The sequence below is a fragment of the Myotis daubentonii genome, chromosome 18 (genome assembly GCF_963259705.1).
Source record: "Myotis daubentonii chromosome 18, mMyoDau2.1, whole genome shotgun sequence".
NCBI classification, from domain to species: domain Eukaryota; kingdom Metazoa; phylum Chordata; class Mammalia; order Chiroptera; family Vespertilionidae; genus Myotis; species Myotis daubentonii.
In genome coordinates this window covers 42,539,404-42,558,818 of record NC_081857.1, presented here as the reverse complement: position 1 = coordinate 42,558,818, position 19,415 = coordinate 42,539,404, and the positions used below count along the sequence as shown (strand labels likewise).

At 48.6% G+C, this 19,415-nt stretch overlaps 1 protein-coding gene across 3 annotated transcripts in view; it reads right to left on the bottom strand.

The window, feature by feature from the left end:
- Nucleotides 1–13,501, bottom strand: part of DPYD (dihydropyrimidine dehydrogenase) — a 347,122-nt gene extending 333,621 nt beyond the window's left edge. For all 3 annotated transcript variants that reach the window (XM_059675719.1, XM_059675720.1, XM_059675721.1), the window contains exon 1: nt 13,343–13,501. In XM_059675719.1, coding sequence (XP_059531702.1) covers nt 13,343–13,381 — 39 coding nt within the window. In that variant the 5' untranslated portion in view covers nt 13,382–13,501. The remainder of the gene's footprint in view (nt 1–13,342) is intronic.
- Between the last annotated feature and the right edge of the window lie 5,914 nt (nt 13,502–19,415).

The following is a 19,415-nucleotide window of genomic DNA, read 5'->3' as shown; positions in this document are numbered from 1 at the left end:
TGGGGGAGTCGCATTAAAGCGAGGGGTGCACGCCTCTGTTCCTTCCTTTCCTCCTTTAGGGGCTCTAACTTCCCAGGTGGACTGAGACAGATTTGAGGGGACCCGAGTGGCAAGACAGAAGCCTGTGGGTAAGAAAAGGGCTGCATGCCCTGTACCAGGTGTCTCTGGGCTCCTTTACACCAGAAGAAATCAATTACTGTCTTGTTTCAGCCACTTCCATTCATTTTTTTTAATAATATGCCTCGTAATCGGGTGCACGCGGTGCCCAAGATGATTCCGGTGGCCAACCAGGTGTGGGAAGCACTGACAGGCCACGCCACCAGGGAACACGCTCCGAGCCAGGGTGCGTCTAAATGTCAAAATGAGAGCATTTGGCTCCCGAACTTGAAAGACAAATGGGAAATCACATCAGCATAAGTTAGTATTTTTCTTGAAATCCATCAAGATGTCAAAAAATCCTAACCCAAAAATTACTCATTTCAAAAAATGATCAATGGAAATGTTGTTGGGCCAGCACAGGGGAAAAAAAAAAAAAAGATTCATTTTCATCTGCATTGATTGGCTGCTGATGGGGTGCTCCCTCTGAACAGGCGTGAGTCTTTTACAACATGGCACAAGGATGCGAATAAGAATGCGCCCACCGATCCTTGGCAAGCTGTTTGCGGAAACTTCGCACAGCCATCCCCCGCATGTAACCCTCCCCCTCCAAGCTGCACTGTGTGAAAGCCCGCCCACCTGGCCGGTTAGGGGGCACCCTCCGACTTCTCAGGTGCACCACTGCCATCAACATCCTATTCCTTTCAAGGTTGGCTCTCCGCCTGGTGTGTATTCCAAACAAGACAACAGTTCAACTCTCTCAAAATTTCCTAGTGCCCCTGATTTGAAAATAACACATTGACACGTGTTTTTTTCCCCCCTAAAACAGCGGTTCTCAACCTGTGGGTCGCGACCCCTTTGGCGGTCGAACGACCCTTTCACAGGGGTCGCCTAAGACCATCCTGCATATCAGATACTTACATGACGATTCATCACAGCAGCAACATGACAGTGATGAAGTAGCAACGAAAATAATTTTATGGTTGGGGGTCACCACAACATGAGGAGCTGTATTTAAAGGGCCAGAAGGTTGAGAACCACTGCCCTAAAAGTTCCTTCACTGGATGACTGTTTATAATGGGGGCTACCAGTACGCCGGGCACCTTTCTGAAGGGTTTTCCTCATCACAAGCCCATGAGGCCCTTAGTATTATCACCAGATTCCAGAGAAGGAAACAAAATTACCAGGAGGCTGAGTCACCTGTCGAGAACATGCCGGAGATTCCAACCAGCTCTCCGGCCTCAGACTCTACACTATAAATCACGACCCTTTCTCCACGGGCAGCGGTAACATTAGCTTCATATTTATGTTAATGCATGTAACTCAGGGGTTGCTGACTAGTCCATGTAAATAATGAAACGAGTTTTGCTTTGGGGCTGACAACTACGTAGACAAGACCTGAAGTCAGACTTTAAAGGTCTGTCACCTCTCTCTCCACCACAGGGTCTGACAACCGCCTGGCACACCTTGGTTACCAGCTGTTGGTTTAAAGGAAGAGAAAGAGGCGGCACTTAGAATCACCGATAAGAAAGCTCTAGCAGGAGTTGAGGACAATGACTGTTCCTGGTGAAGTGCCTCTCGTGTCAACAATGTGTGATTACTGGGGAGTGGTAACCACCGAAAATAAAAGTTGGAATGTAGAACGAGCTTAGGGAAAAAGAGTGTTCCGTTCTTCCTGGCACTGCACTTGAACGTCGGTGGCATCTTACAAATGACATATAGGCTAAAAAAAATTTTGACAGCGAAATAGAGCTGTTTCAAGTGCCTTTCAATTGTTGGATTTGAATTAAATCCAGACATCTTATCTGAAAAGCTAAGATTTTTTCCCTTAATTGTGAGGAAACCACAGATGCTCTGGTACCAAAAATAGAGTTCACAACTCAGAAATGTCAAGTAACACTACTTCCATTAGAACAGACATTACATACTTAACACTTTCAATTCATAAAAAAATTTCACATGCATGATTAGATCATGGATTTGAGTGAAACCCGCGCTTGTCTAACATGTTCTGCTCATGTGCCTGTCTGTTCCACTAGACTGGGAGCTTACTGAGCATGATGATTGCCCAGGACAAACCTCAGGATCTTCAGTTCCTCGTACAGAACAGAATACAAAGGAAGTTTGCACTGGATTGAACTGCGCCTTCTCAGTGTCAGAGCCAGAAGCGAGGTCCACTGACCGACAGACCTCATAAGGCGAAAGGACAACCCAAGCGAAAGGCCATCAAGGTGAGGACCAAGTCTCCTGACTCCACTGCATCACCAAATTCATTCAAAAATACTACTCCAGCCCAGCTGATGTGGGCCAGTGGTCGAGCGCCGACCTATGAACCAGGAGTTCATGCACAGGTCGATCCCCGGTCCCGGCACATGCCCAGGTTGCAGGTTTGAGCCCCCGTAGGGGGTGTGCAGGAGGCAGCCCATCCATGATTCTCTCTCATCATTGATGTTCCTATCTCTCTCTCTCCCTTCCTCTCTGAAATCAATAAAAATATTTTTTTATAAAAAAATACTACTATAAAATAAGTCCCAAGTATCTTCAAATATTTTGAGTTATTCATTCTTTCATATTGCCTCTGACCCTAATTCTGACTGGAAGCCACATATAAAAGCAGAAAAGGAGCAGAAATCGGGAACTGGATGAGTAATGAGAGAGAGGCAATGACAGGTCAGAAGTTCAGGGTTTCGGAGAGGTGTTGGATACAGCTAGATTTCTTTTATTTCCCCCAGAAAGGCTGCATGATCCCTACATTTGAAAGAATCCTTGAAGCATTATGCGTTCCCCATTGCCATGGAGATACTCTTCATCTCGAGATGAGTAAATTGTCGCCGTCACCTTCCACACAAAGCTCCTCACACTTCAGCTGTCACTGTGCAGATCCATACGGAAAACACATTTTAAGCAGTGGCATCGCTGTGTAATGAGTAATAATTTCCCCAAATTAGCAGCATTCAGTGTCTAGGGAGGTTTCTTTTATTATTTTATTCGTAGACTATTTTGTAAAAGGCGCCTGCTAACCAGAGCCCTTTCCCTCTGACGACTTGTCTGAAGTAGGGCACGCCGCTAGGAAACAATCGCTATTATGCTCCGTTTGGGGAGAAACAACTGTAATAACTTCCAGGTGTTTGATAAAAGGCGCTTCCTGGCGCTGGACGGGTCCACAGACCGTCTGTCAGCCGTCCTGGCGCCTGAATGTGTTCGAAGGTACGAGCATCTTTCTCGAGGATGACAGATATTAGTTATAATTAAGGCTATTGTGCTAGCACGGAAGAGAGTCTGCCTTAATGGAAGACTGATGGGAATTAACAAGGTTGCTGCGGAATTACCCAACAGGCTTAACTGTGGGCTCCATTCCTGCTCGTCACACACTCGCTCCGACTGACAGAGGCAAGGGCTGGGTGATGGACACATCTCCTGTGTTTACGATGAAGTGCAGTGAGAACCTAACGGGCTAGAAACAATGTGTTTAACAATAGAGCTCAGATTTCTTTTCTTTTTTAATCCTCAATGGAGGATTTTTTTTTTTATTGATTTTAGAAAGAGGAAGGAGAGTTGGGGGGAGAGAAAGAGAGAGAGAGAGAGATACATACATACATTGGTTGCCTCTCCTACTCGCCCTGACCCGGGATCGAACCCGCGAACTTTTCGGTGTACGGGATGACTCTCAATCAACTGAGCCACCTGGCCGGGCTCAGATTTCTTTTGCCTTGAAATTTGTTATATCAAGCATAATATATTTTATTGGAAAAAGTTAAAAAGGCATTAATTAAAATGAAGTTCAATCCTCCTATAAAAGCAGGATAATAAATAGCTCAAGTATTTGAGTCATCCACTCTTACACACTGGATGAAGCACATGGTAAGTTTTAAATGCATATGTACATGTCTCTCACAATGCATGTGTCAGTTCCAAAGTAGAGCTTCAGCTAAAACCAGAATTGTGAAACAGGCAAAACATAGCAGTCTTGGAAAGCAGCACCGAACATGGGTGAGGCCGTGGAAAATGCTCTGTGCCTATTAAATTAATCCTGTCCTAAACACAGCAACATGTTTAGGAATAATGGTATCTTCTTTAAATTAGTCCTTAAAAACATGTGTAGGCATTATCTTAAAATTCACTGTTTTTTATTTTCTAAAATAAAATTCATTGTCTTTTATTTTCAAAGTACACTAGAGGAACCCAGAGATCCAAATAGCCTTTAAAAACAAAACAAAACTGTACTTTCCCAAAACTGCAAGGCAAATGGCCACAGACAAAAAGAAAAATGACCAAAAAATATGATGCTAAATAAATAAAATTTGGAGTCCTGCTAGTACAAATTGGAAAAAGATGGAGACAGGTGGAGCCTAGACAATGGTGTTTGGGACCCAGCTCCAATGGCAGGAGAGAGGCGGTCGTGAGGTCCTCTTCCCACCTCCACCTTTCTAGGGCTTAACCTCTGCATGGAGGACATGCTCACCTAACCACCCAACAGCAACCAGCAACCAGGGAGCATCGGGGACTCCCTGTCCCTCTCCCCCCAACTCCCAAGGAGGCATTCCGCAGCACCTCCCTGGGAAGAGCAGTGATGAGCACCATCGCTTTTCCTGAAAAGCCCTCCATAATTAATTCATTGTTACTTTGAGCATCCATTATACTAATAAAAAGTCAACAACGTTTAAAGATGCCATTATTAAACCATGGGACGACTCCGAGATTATCTCGCAGGATTCACGGGGCGGCAAGGTGATCCTGCATTTCAGTGTGGATCCCTTCACAAGGATGGAAGGAACTCCAAGTTCCACGTCAATCAACTGGTTTCCATGGTGCACAAAGGCACTGGTGAGCTTGAGTAATCCCGTGAAAACTTGCGTAACCAGTCAGTGAAACTCAGTCTTCCCAGAAAAGTTGACCCAAAAGGTGAGTCAACAAGCCCAAAGGTTATACCATCTAAGCCAGGGGTAGGGAGCGTCCAGGCCTCGGGCCAAATAAGGCCCAAGGAATCACTTGTTCTGGCCCGCCACAGCCTTAGGGGGGCTCCGCACATGTCTGACCAAATAGGGCAGGCTAATTTTTAAGTTGGTACTTCTGTATGGCCCACACGCACAAATGACGTTATAACTACCCAAATGACCCTTGGCAGGAAAAAGGCTCCCCCCCCCATGAGCCATAGGTTTTCATGGAGGTATGGATTTTTAAGTTACAAAACCAAATATTCACATGGGTTCCTGATGCATTTTATTTCCAGATTAACTGAGAACTGGGCCAATGGGTATCTTTGGAGTATTGTAGTACAAATTACAATTATGGAATATATACCTCTACGTCTTTGCCATTTTAGCATAATTCATGCCAAATGGTCTAGGACTGAAGAGGCAAAGGGGGCAAGGGTTAGGCGAATAGAAGTCCAGTGTAGCTCACACCCTTGTAATGGCATTTTTGTTAATCGTCAATGTGAACTGTTGCCTTGACCGTGGGCCATTCTTGCTCTCCCAGCCCATCACAGCCCCTTATGTACGTTGGATGCCAAAGAAAAATGCCCCGCGTCAAGGAGCCCAGCTAAGCAGAGTTCATAGCTCACGTCCAAATGGGAGAAGTTAAAGGGAACAAAACAGGAAGGCAGAGAACCCATGACCAGTCCAAGTCTCGCAGTCCACTCTGCCTTTTCTTCTTCCTGCTTTCTCCAGAGAGGACAGAATCTGTCCTTAGAGGTCAAAGGAGCCTGGCAAAGGGCAGGGCTGCTCAGTGACACCATGACAGAAAATGACTGACGGTCTGTCATCACCTCTGTCCACTGCCACCATCTGGCCCGGGCTCCAGAAGCCTCTCAGGCCTCGCTCCACTCCCACCCGTGCGGGACTCCCGGGAGATGTGAACGGGAAACGCCAGACGGAGAAAACGGTGAAGGCACACGGTGGGAGCTGAGGTCACGGCCGAAGGCCCGCCCACTCCTATCCTTCCTGGATTCCCATCTTCATGTCATGTATTTTGATGTCTGAATCAACAGCCCCGTAAGCGGGGCTCCTCTGCATGGGTTTTAATCTCCAGGTCATTGCTGACTTCAATCTCACTGTTCCAACCCTTCTATGCCCTTGGCCTCATCATTTCTGAGAGAGACAGCTCTGTAGGGCTGGACCGTGTTTTTATGTATGTGTTTATGTTTAAATATGTCTTTATTGATTTCAGAGAGAGAGAGGAAGGGAGAGAGAGAAATATCAATGAGAGAGAACCATTGATCAGCTGCCTCCTGCTTCCCACCCCCCCCCCCCTTACTGGGGACTGAGCCCACATGTGCCCAGACCTGGAACTGAACCAGCGACCTCTGGGTGCATGGGATGCTGCTCAAGCAACTGAGCCACCTCTGGAACCATGTTTTTAAGTAAGGCAGCGGGAGCAAACACGCTGCCAGTGTGCAGAGCCACATCCCCCCGTAACTCTCATCTGCCAGCCCTGGTCTGACACCTGACTTACACTCCACCCATCTCAGCCAGGACAGCCCGCCACGTGTCCCTGGAAAAAGACACCTACACCCTTTCGCGGCACCTCAATTACTGGCGATTGGAGTGAAGGAGCAGCTGGCATGCGCTTGTCTGCACAGGGGGACCCCCATCTAATATCCTGGGGCACAGGGTTCGCCCAGCGCCGACCCCGACCCTGCTGCTCTGCCGCAGTGGATTGGTTCTCCTGGTGGTTTTCTCACTGGTCCTGGGGCTAGATCAGAACCAGCGCTTCAGTGAAAATTATTTCTTGGCATTCTCAGTGATATTTAGAAGGGATGTGGAGCTGTCCTTTCCTGAAAAGAAACCTACACGATTATTAAAAACAACAAAACACCAACCCACTATGTTTTGGTACAGAATGGACTAAGCTTTGGTCTCTCTAAGCGAGCATATTAGCTTCAAAGAAAGTTTTTCTAGACGTCTAAGCGCGCCTGCACACACTGTATTTGCTCACGAATAATTTTTTTCATCTGGGAAGGGGAGGGAGTTGGAGATCAACGCATTTTGCACCAAGAAAGAAACAAACACGAAGCTCGTTCGGAACTCTCATTTAGATAACAAATTTCTGGCACCGGCTTCTAATAATGTTATTTCTTTGAGAATTTCAGCTTTGGTTGTGTAATAGCATTCTCACTGTCTGTCCTCTGCCTCGATCATAATAATTAAAGTGACAGCCTGTGTCCCTACCTCCCAGGTGCTTGGAAATTGATATTATGAGTGCTTATGAGTGTCCCCTGGAGGCACTGCTCACTGGGCCACTTTGAAGAAAAATCTCTTCATCAATAATGAAGCCCCGAGGGCCACTTCTCAGGGGACCCACGCAAAATTACATGTCAACCCCAGGCCTGATTTATACAGATGGCGCCCCGCCTCGCCGTGTTTTATTACCCACCACTCTCTGCGGAGCCCCCCGCCGGCCCCTCACCTCCAGGTCTCTCCCAAATCGTCACCCTCTGGTGTTCAGCTACTGCAGCAAACAGTTAAAACTAAACCCCAAGGAGAGAGGGAGAAGCGACAGCCAGGTAAGAGCTGGCCACACTCACACAAACGAAAAACAGAGCCAGTCCTGGCCCGCGCGGCTCAGTTGGTTGAGTGTCGTCCTTGCACTGAAAAGTTGCCCGTTCGACTGGTTCTGTTCCTGGTCAGGGCACATGCCCAGGTTAGGGTTCGATCAGGGAATGTCTGGAAGGCAACTGGTGGCTGTTTCTCTTTCACATCTCTCTCTCTCTCTCTCTCTCTCTCTCGTCTCATTTCTCTTTCTCTTTCTCTCTCTCTCTCTCTCTCTCATTTCTCTTTCTCTCTCTCTCTCTCTCTCTCTCTCTCTCTCTCTCTCTCATTTCTCTGTCTTCCTCTCTCTAAGCATGTCCTTGAGTGAGGATTTAAAAAATAAATAAAATAATTGAGCCAAGATTTGAACCCAGGCCTGTTTTAATGCAATGCTTTTTGTAATCCATGGAATAGAACTTGACGCCGTGCAATACAAAATAAATAACTTTCTACAAAAGTCCCGAGTTACTACCATTCATAGATGTCTGTCTGTTCAGTCTAAGAGGAAAGCTACACGTTGAAGTGAGTGCAGAAGTTTCGTACCTGCTGGTATGACATTTTAATTACGGAAGCTGTAAGTATTCTAAACCACAGGGAAGGCATAATCCTATTAAGCGTTATCTCCCTCGTGTACCTGGCTCCGGGGTATCTGTGAACACCCACACTCCTGATGTTCGAGGCCAAGAACACCTCCTGCTTTGACACGGAGGATTAAGAGCAAATGAAGTTCAGAAGGTAAACAAGTCACCTCTGAAAATTAACATCCCGATTACAGATAAACGCATAATCTTAGAATGCCGCGTTCAATGTTTCTGAATTAAAGCAGAGCAGAGATGAAGAAGAACTGTCCTTACAGCTTTAAGGACTAATGGTTTGGGGCCCGTATTGGTCGCTGTGTCCATGTGGCTGAGGCAGAAAAATAAAATATACTTTTCAATCTCCTCTTCAGCCCACGAATGCCTGCTCCACATCTACTCTCTGATTCTCTTTTTAATTATTATTTTATTACTTAAATTTGTTCAGTCTCATGGTCTTTAATTTTAGGGCTTCTAATTTTTAATGTAAGATTGTGCTAATTGTGAGGGTTCTCCCACGGAGACCAGCCATGTTTACCTTACTGGAACGTCTATTTTTCAGTTCTTGGGTCGTTTGCCAGCTTATGTCCAGATTTGGTAAAAATGCTGTCTTCAAATAGTTAAGGAAAGACAGGATTGCCTAAAGGTCTTGCCGTTACCTCAGCATTCTGAATCTAGATCTTCTTGGAATTTTTAGGAATTCCTTACTGTAAATGTTCAGCTTTCCAAAACTGGCCTTTTCTTCCAAAAGGTAAGAAAGGAGGCTACTGAATCCCAGCACGTTTTTACAATTACTACCTGCTCTGATGAAGATGAAGCTGATTCAAGCTAAAAACCTCCCTAGTGATAGATTCATCTCTAGTCATTAATCTCATGGCTTTTAATTAAACTACTAAACCCAGTCATCTGAACTCATATATAGCAGGCAGAATGTTTTAACTGGATTGAAATATATATCTGACCATGCTTGACTATAGAAATGTGAAGTCCCTTACAGCCACAACGATATCCCTGGAATGAGGTAACTCTCCAGGTCACACCATCAGATACATTTCTACTGCCCAGAGCTGAATTCCTTAGAAAGGAAATGTACCTTCAGCGTGATCCCTGGGGCAGCTTAACGTAGGGAGGGCAACCGAAACTCACAAAACAGGTGTGAAGTTTTACAATTAAAAATAAAGAAGTAAAAGCCTTCGCAAGTCAAGATAGCATTTCCATAGCTCCCCGGTGCCTAGCCAATAAAAGAAGACCAGGCTGTTACTTGTACAGGAATAAACACTTGACAAGGGCAGGTAAACCAAGAACCAGGGCTCTTGCAAAGTTCAATCCTATTGGCCCCTTTGGACCCAGGACCCACTAGCCTCCCTGGGACAAAGGGTATTCTGAAACAATCTCCCCCCATCTCTACCCATTTGTAACTCACGGTCTTTCCTTTTGTCAAATGCTCCTTAAAACCCGCGTTCCCCAAGTTGTTTCCATTACAGTCCCATTTTCCAAATCTATCATTTTATCTCATTTTCTTAGTAAACAGAAAATTCTCGATTATCTTCCCCATAAGATAGGCCATTCGGAACTGCTTTTATTTGACTGGAAATGCACTGTGATTTTGTGGACAATGGGCTGAAATCCCTCCCTCTTTATTCAGGGTCAATTTGAAATGAGTTTACAACCCCTCACTAACTCACTAATAAAATTCAAGGGCTGGACCGTGACCTGTGATTGTGGGAGCAGTGGAGGAGGAGGTAGCAATTCAGTTGGGTTGTAAATGTTTACCAAAATGTAAAAGCACACACTTTCATTTATTTTTTTATATTTTTATTGATTTTAGAGAGAAAGAAAGAAACATCTATTTGTTGTTATGTGCCCTGACTGGAGATCAAAGCTGAAAACCTTGACTTAAGGCAGTGGTTCTCAACCTTGGCTGCACATTAGAATCACCTGGGAATCTTTTTAAAATCCTGATTTCTGGGCCTCCTCCTCCGGAAATTCTGTTTCTGTGTTATAGGGTGGGGCCACAACGTTAGTAACAAAGAAACAGAATTTCCGGAGGAGGAGGCCCAGAAATCAGGATTTTAAAAAGATTCCCAGGTGATTCCAATGTGCAGCCGAGGTTGAGAACCACTGACTTAAGGGGACGATGCTCCAATCAACCGAGCTACCCGGCCAGGGTTCAGGACACTTCTGTAGCCTGTCCTCGATTACCCATGTCAGCGGGAGGGAAACAAGACAACGAACAAAGGCAAACGCTTCCAAAATCGTTCTGACTTGCTTCAGGAGCCTGTGCTCAAAGTCACCCTGGACCCCGCTCAGCTGCATTCAAAGAGCGAGTCCACAGGGTCAGCGAACTTTCAGAAGACAAGAACAGCTCCTGTTGGTGAACTTCAGAATATTAATGACTTGACTGGCACTGACTTTCCTGATAGGTTTCTGTACTTTTACTTTCTAACAGGTCTGTCCTTTTTCCTGACAAGGTGTGGACTGTTGTTGGCTAATTACCTCCTTTCTTTCTTACTCAGCATATTATGCAATTGAGAAACTTGCCTAAAGTCACAGGAAAAAGGAGGGGTGGAATACCTCAACCCCAGGCAGTCAGCTGACGTGACTGCCAATAAACCTGCCTGCTCATGCCTCCTCACCCATGGCCGCAATGGCAACCACCGCCGAGTGTACGAGAGCGGTCCTGGTGCCTGGTCTCTGTGGCCTTCTCATGCACCCTGGCTGGGCCCACCTTCCTGCTCAGGGACATTCCAGTCTTGGGTCTGGCGTCCTTCTGGTGGCTTTTCATGCTCCCAACCTTTCCACCCTGATGGGATGTTGGATGGCGGCTGGAAATCACGGAGGGACCGCCCGGAGCAACGTCTTTCACCTCAGTGACCTTCCCCTCGGAAACAAGGATGCGTCCTGACTGCGTTGATGAGACCTGGGGGTCCGTAGGTAGCTTGGGGGGGGGGGATTAAATCACTGTTATAGCAGGTTGTCACCAACACCTTCTGTTCTGTTCACATTTATCAAGGGAACTTGTTTACCGTTTGGAAAAAAAAAATGAAAAAGAATTTTTTTCAAGATGACTCGCTTCTCCATTTATTGGAGACTATGGCGGTGGTCACAGTCAGATGGAACTCTAGGCCACGGGTTCATAAAGCCAATGTGTGCACTGGAACTGGATCGAACACCGAGTCTTCCTAATTCATTCGAATTCTTCAAACAAAAGTGAACTCGCGTGGTCAGTCAATAGGACAGCTGAGACATCCAAGCTGGGCCATGTTCCTCTAGGTCAGTGGTCGGCACACTGCGGCTCTCGAGCCACATGCGGCTCTCTGGCCCCTTGACTGTGGTCAAGAAGTTCCGATCGCACTGCACGTGGTATTCTGTGGAAGAGCCACACTCAAGGGGCCGCAGTGTGCCGACCACGGCTCGAGGCTTACGGTGTTTTTCTTCACTGCACTGTATTTGAAGGACGGATTTCAGTCTTTCATGGTCCTCTAGCTCCCGCATCATAGCTTTACTTCGAGGGAAAAGTAGGCAGGTGTATGAGCAGAGAGGTTACTGATTCAAGTGTGCTGCATATCCGAACGACATAAATGCTGAAAAACCACTATTCTAGGTTATAAGGAATGTCGGGCAGGCCGGCTGCATAGACTTAAAGTCAGGTGGAGGCCAGTGTGAGGGCTCTGGCTTCTAACAGGGTCTCAGCTGAAACAATATACCACGACGTTAAGCCAGTCACATCAGTGTCACTGGCATCTTTTCCTTAGTGTGAAGGGGCTAAAAACTGATTTCAAAGACAAATATAAGAGAGACTGAGAAAGAAATCAGTTAGGCAGATAACATACCATTCTGAAATTCAAAGGCCAAAGCCAGCTGCCCTCTGGCACCCCTATTTCTGAAATCAGCACTGGAAACTGAGGGACTTTGCTATTGTTGCGCAGGGGGTGGGGGTGGGGGGCGGGTAGGTCAAAGTAACAAGGACAAAAAGAACTAGAATGTAAACCCCGCCTCTTTTACCCTTTCCGCACATACACAGGCATTGGGTTACATATATCCTATTGACCCATACGAACAAGTAAATTATCTGCGAGAGAAATTACTACTAAATCAACTGAAGAAGCCAACAAGATGTACTTGGGCGCTTGTTACTAAAACGGAATTTTCAAACCAGTGTATGGAGTCTGGAGAACACACTACGGCCACTCTCCAAACAGAAGAACAAGTTCCTTCCATCAACAGCAGAGACAGAGCGTGGCAAAAGCAGCTACTCTGCAAACAGGTGGTTCTAAACTTTTACTTAAGCCGCTGAAAGCGGACGAAAGGACATTGTTGTCATTTCTAAAGAACACACACACACACACACACACACACGTGAGCAAACAGGTCTTATCAGACTCACATAAAGAAAAGCCTCAGACAAAACCCACCATAAACTAAACAGCAGTGCCTCGCGGCTCAGAAATGCTGCCGTGGGTGAGTGTGTGCACTCAGGTCCTATTTACAATTAAGTCTTTCTCACAGCATACATAGGGGTCCCGGGGAGAACTCACGGGAAGTGGCCACTTCAGGTGGGACTTTATATTCAGAAAGAAAGATGACATTTTTACAGAAAACAGAGGAGAGCAAAAACTGCTCACAGGGGAGAAAGCCGGCTCCCTGGCATTTCTCAGGCTCTCGGTGATGCTAAACTGCCCCCGAGCTGAGCTCTGGCCAGCGGGACGGCCACAGCCGCGCACACAGCTGTCCTGCAGGCACCGCGCCTGGGCGATTCCTCAGCTGCAGACCCCGCAGGTGGGGGCAGCAGGCAGGTGTCCCAGTGCAGGTGGGGGGCGAGCAGGCGGAGCGGGGACCTGCGGGAACGGGGCGCCGCGGGCCTGCAGAGCCCCCTGTCTGCCTGCAACTCTTGCGCCCCTTCAGCCGCGCCACTCAGGTCAGGACGGGCTTCCTGACCTTAACCCAACCTGTCCCGCTCCAAGGGCGCCCGCTCCACGCCCAGGACTCCTCGGCCGCCACGCACACCGCCCGCGGAGGCCAGGTCTCCGCGGCTCCCGCTCCTCCCGGGGCGCAGGGGTGGCCGAGGGCCTGCCCGGCTCTCACCCGCGGGGACCCCCCGGGACCCTCCCCCGCCCCCGGGAGCCAGCGCGCAGTCCGTACCTCGATGTCCGGCGCGTCCTTGCTGAGCACGGGGGCCATGGCTGCGTGTGCCGGTGGGGACTCGGGAGACAGACCCTCCGCTCGCGTCCTCGGGCTCGGAGTGCAGCCGAGTGCGGCGACCGGGAAAGAGGAAGCCCGGGGCCAGCGGCGCGGGGGCGGGGCCGGCCGTGACGCCCGCGAGCGGGGGCGGGGCGGGCAGGCGGACACGCCCAGGGGCGGGGAATAACACGAGAGGACACGCCCCAGATTGGCCGCGGGATGGCATGCCTAGGGCGGGGCTAACAGAGGACACGCCCCTGGGCGGGGCTTCGCGCTGCCGGGAGACTCGCGGGCGCGGCTCAGTGCGGGGAGCTGGGGTCACCCTGCGCGCGCCGGGACCCGTGGTCCGCCTTCCGCCTCCCCGCCCCCAGCCCGGCCGCTGGTTTCCCTTCCGCGGCGAAAGGAAGGGCGGGAGAGCGCGGGTTCAGGGGCTGCCCTTTGCAGTTAAGGGCTGAGCTCGGTGGGCGGGGCCCAGAGGTGACCGACCCACAGCATTCCGGGCAAAAGCAGCGGGCGCTCTGAGTGGCAGCCTGGCTCCTTGTCTCTCCTCCCGCAGGCCCCCCGCCCCAGGCCCCGCGAGGTGCACAAGTTGCATTTTAGGAGCTCGTCTGGGACGAGGTAGTAAAGGTTCCTGCCTCCATCACGCAGAGGGGAGGGCAGGGCCCTGGACCCTGGAGAAGGCCGGGTCGGGGTCTTCGGGGAGATGGGGACCCCTGGGACACTCCCTGGGCAAAGGCGGGCCCCGGAGCCCTGGGAGCAGCAATTCCGTGGCCAGAAGGGCAGGTAGTGGTAAGGGCTGCAGGTGCTACAAAATCTAGGCTGTATTTTTGCAGAACAATCCATTCCGGTGACTCTTCAACAAGAATTCTTCTACAACATTAAGCTCTTTGGAAGAGGTGCACCTTAAGTTTGGTTCCAGAGCTTGCTTGGGGTAGGGAAGCGGTTTCATTTGGAGATGGCCTCAATCCAGAAAAGATTCACCTGTATATGAGGACACCTGTTCTCCAGACCTCTCTTTTCCTGCCCCACTTAGACCAATGCCAGGTGAGCTGCGAATAACCTGGCCCCGCACCCTCCCCGCCTCACCAAGGGCCTGGCCACTGCTGCCCTGACTGGTTATGTTCCAAACGCAAGGTAATCTGTCTTCCCATCCTCCAGGCATTTGTCTCGCTGGGCACCTGTCCTCCCCCTGGAGGACTCACCACATCCACTCACCCTCAAGTTCTCAGAGAAGCCTTCCCTGACCCATCTCACCACCCACAAAATGAGCCTCGCCTGTCTCTGTCCATTTGAAATTCACAGCCCTGTCGGATGGTATTGTCATGTTTATCTGAGGGAGGCTTGTTTACATCTGGCTCCCATTTAGAATGCGGGCTCCAGGAAGTGAGGGCCCATGTCTGGCTTGGCTGTCTGCTGGATATTAAGTTCCTCATCCAGAACTGAAACGTGCGAGACCAAGAATACTTGGTGGTTGAATGAACACAGTAGACCCTCAAGCCCTCTAGGCACCACGCAGTTCATTTTAGAAACTTCAGTTGCTCTTTAGCAGGTAAACCAAGTAAATCACAAACACTACCCATGACTTCCTAGGTAACCATACCTTGCCTCCAAAGTCATCTATATCCTCTTGGAGATTTATCTACCTGTCTATGAAGAATAAAAGAATATACACTATATGTATAGGCACATATATAATGCATAGCTTTAACATAATATATAATTGTAACATATGTATGATTCCTTCTCCAATTTAACCAGAAAGCTTCAATGTCAATTTCCTAACCTCCAGAGATATCCACTCATGCCCTTTTGCTAATACAAACCTTCTGTTAGGAATCCATACTTCTGTCGTTCAATGGGTACAGGTGTCCAAGGTCTCCAAGAGTCAGACATTGCCTATCCATCTATGGCTTCTGTGATTCTTCTTCTTCTAAACTCATAGAGGATAAGCCCAACATATGCAGCCTTTACAAAAGTAAGAGCTTCTTCAGTGACACTCAATAATCCAATGTTAAAGTCAAATGCTATCCTACCATCCTCCCCTCCCCACCTCACCAAACAGATGTCTCCTGTTCTGAGATACTTAATGAAGGCATCTACTCGCATTGCTCACATGCCACACCTATCCTCTGTGATCAGTGACTGAATCTAATAATATGTGACATCCACTGAAATTCCACATTAAACACAGTTGCACCTGTAAACGGTCCAAGCTGTTGAAAGCTCACTGCAAATGCATTCCCCCCACACTTCCTAAAAGTTGTAAATTATGCTGGCATTTTTCAAGCTGTCCCTCCATCTGGAAGCACAGTCACATATCAGGTGTTCCGCATTCATTGTTTTGTAGGCCCTGGAGAGACAGCTCATCTAATAGATGCATCTGATACAAATTACCTACGTGCATCTCTGCCGAATAGTCTACATTACACAAGTGATTATTATGCACTATGATTCTCGCCACAGAAAGAAGGAAGGCTTGGGAGTCACCCTTCATTTCTGAAAAATTATTCAGAACCACAAATTTAGAAACAATAAAAATTCAGATTTCCATATGTTTTTTATCCCCCTCCCCCCCCCCCTCCCCCATAGTCTAGCATTAAGCAATTTTCCCCCCAGACATTCTTTGGAAGGTGATTTTACCCCAAAATGTCATCTGTGTGGATTGATCATGTGACCTATGTTTTCAAATGATTTCCTAAGGTCAGCTTTACTCCTATCCAAACAGGCCAAGATAATAAAAACTCAAAATCATTTGGCTCCAAATATTTCTAGCATTCCTACTCAAAAAGAGTCATCATGTATGTCTGGATGAACTTGCTATAATTTATTCAACTACATATACTGTGTGTCCTATATAAGCACATTCCCACAGGCACCTATGTGGGCGCTGCATATATGTCTATAAATTTTGTAATGCCATAAAAAGTACAAATAACAGAGGAACTACAGATCCCTACCAGAAATTTATTCAATAATTATGTACTGAGTGCTGTTGTTTCGGGCACTGGGCTAGGCCTCAGAGATGCCTCCGTGTATAATAAAAACATCGCCCTTGTCATCACAAACCCTAAGCCACTCCCTCAAAACACCGATAGTCACAGCAGGATTTTGAGCAAGTGGTTTCCCTAACGGGCTTATTGTGAGAATTCAATGGCAAGAGGCATGGGATAGTGTTGTATGGGTTGCACAATGCCCTGTATTGTTAGTTAAATATTTAAAATGTGAAGGTATGTTCTCCAGTGCTCCGTTCTGGAAAACCCACTACTGCTTCACCTGGCCCACGCACTGATGAGCATGACTGACATGCATGGTTTGGGGTGAAATGCCGTGTGAGTAGGACATTTACAGACTTATCGGAGCTAGGGAAATGAACACTCCTTAAGTTACCACACAGAAATGTCCTATTTCCTGTGAATGACAACATCAAGGGACAATGCAGGACTGTTATAGTGAGGGGCCTGGGATATTGGAGAGGGGTTCCCTGAAGAAATGACCGACAGGCTGCTGAGATCCAAAGGACAATAGATCAGAAAGGGTTGGGGGCGGGGGGGGGGGGGGGAAGAGAAAGAGAGACTTAAGAAGGTGAATGACTGTTTATTAAGGGATTAAGAAAAACAATCATAGACACAGACAACAGTATGGTGACGACCAGAGGGAAAGCGGGGAGGTGGGAGAGGGGAGATAAATGGTGATGGGAGGAGACTTGACCTTGGGTGGTGAACACACAATACAATTTACAGATGATGTGTTATTGAATTGTACCCCTGAGGCCTACATCATTTTATTAACCAATGCCATCCCAATAAATTCAATAAAAAAGAAGAAGACAATTAAAAGCATTCCAGGCAAGGAAATCGCCTGTGCAAAGGCCCTGAGGCCGCAGGTGCCCTGAGAGAGGGGAAGGACCCAGAGCGGGGCTATAGGGATACGCATGTATACACTGTCTGAGTCTTAGCTTAGGAATTTGAATTTTACCCTCTAGGAAATGGGAGGCTGTGGAGGTTTTTTTGGAAGCAGAGGAACAGCATGATCCAATATGGAGTGGGACTCTGACTGCAAGGTATGTCTGATTGCCCATCCGCGAAGCCACTTTGGTGAATGTGTGAAAATCGACCAAGCCGCGTCAGCTACGGGTTTGGCCTCGGTCATTTCCTCCACAGCCTGGCCTGGGTGGTTATCATCCTAGTCACTTGGAAACCAAAATAAAGAATTTCCTACCTTCTACCAATGCCCCGGTCATTTAGCACATTTTACACTCACGAAGCAGAGCTCAATGTTTTTAATGAGAGTCTGGAAAAAAATCTACATCCCAGGCGGATTTCTGTCGCTCCGTCGGTGGCTATCTTTCTGTTTTCCGACATAAAACTATAAGGGCCCGTTTTTCAACCATCTGAATAATGAGTGGCACGCTGTTGTTCTACAGTTTGTTTTCATGATCCAGGTGTCCCTGGACTGTGAGGTCGTTGGTGGTTTTGAGTGGGTCTCACCCTTTTATCCTCCTGCCTAACACAGTACCTAGTACTAGTAGCTGCCTAACCACTTACGAAAAAGCATTCATTCTATACCCTATACCCATGACAGGGTATATAAAGCCTGAGGGGAAGCGATTTTTAGTAACATGCACGCACAGGGCGTTAGCAGGCAATTCGGGCACACATGAAATACACGCGGTTGCTCACCAAGTGAAATGGTAGCAACCAAATTTATAATCAAAGAAATGCCAATGGAATGGTTCTGAGATAGGATTGCTCACCTCTCGGACTGGCAAAAAAATGTTGAAGGAGCGATTAAGGAAAAGGAGAATTAACAAATTCATGAGATTTTATCAGGAGTAAAAACTCGGCAGGAGTCCAGAGGGCGAGCGGCTCAGCGGTGCGGGCGCAGCTTTCTCCGTGTGCGTGGCCCTGGCCCAGCGCCTGCGTCTCGCATCCTTTTATCTTCAGAAGACAATGAGGCCCGCCTGCAAAATTTACCTAGAAACAGGGTTCGTCCCAAAGCTGTTTGTGCAATAATCAAAGAGCAGCAACACCGAGGCCTGCCGCAGGTGACGGACCGATGCAGGCATTGAACTGCTACACCGCGATGCTACGCGGACTGGAGAAGCGAGGCTGCAGAATATGAACAGGAAACATGGACGCCACGCAGTCGAACATGCGCTCCCCCTCACCCATCGTCCTGCTTTTTGAGGTTTCAGGTACCTGCGTGCAACCAATGCCTAAAAACACTAAATGGAAAATTCCAGAAATAAACCGGCCCCGAGTTCCGAGCGGCACGGCCCCTCCCGGAGCCGCGGGATGAACTCTCGCGAGAGTCGCTCCGGGCGTGACTTGGAGGCTCCCGCGCGCGTCCCCCGTCGCCATCTTGTGTCAGAGCGGCCGTGGCGTGTCGGGGTGCAGGTCCCAGTCGCCCCAAAATGCGGGAGCGGCCCAGTTGCACCGCAGACGCCCAGGGCCCGCCACGGGCTCCTGCCGGCTGGAGAGGTGGGTGCCGCGGGGGTGTGGACAGACGGACGGACAGACGGACAGATGGAGACGGAGCGCGCTCGCAGGACTCGTCACAGAACGTGATTATAACTGCTCTGTTGTGTCACATTGTCGTCACTCTCTCCCAGCGCCTGACGTACAAGTTAAACTGCATCACAGGGACGCGGTGCTGAGCGCACACCTGTGGCCCGTCCTCGGGGTACCCCCCCCCCCCCCCACCGGGGCCTGGTGACGGGGAGACCACGGAACCCAGGACACCCGAGGCGACGGCAGCCAAGGACACGGAGTCACATGCGGCCGCGTAGGTTACGAAACAGTGACGAGCACTTAAAACGCCACCGCACCACTGGGTGAGGGACACCCACAGGAGCACGAGTCATTCTCTGCAAACCCGCGTGGGTCCTGCCTGGCGCCCGGCCCGTGGGAGGCGCTCTGCGAGTTTCCTGGGCAGTGTGTCCTGTGAACCCTAAACACCAGGACCGCCTGGAACGTGTGCAGCTTGTCCTGTGAGCATAGTGAGGAGCAGCCTGGGGTCCCTGGATGAGAACCTG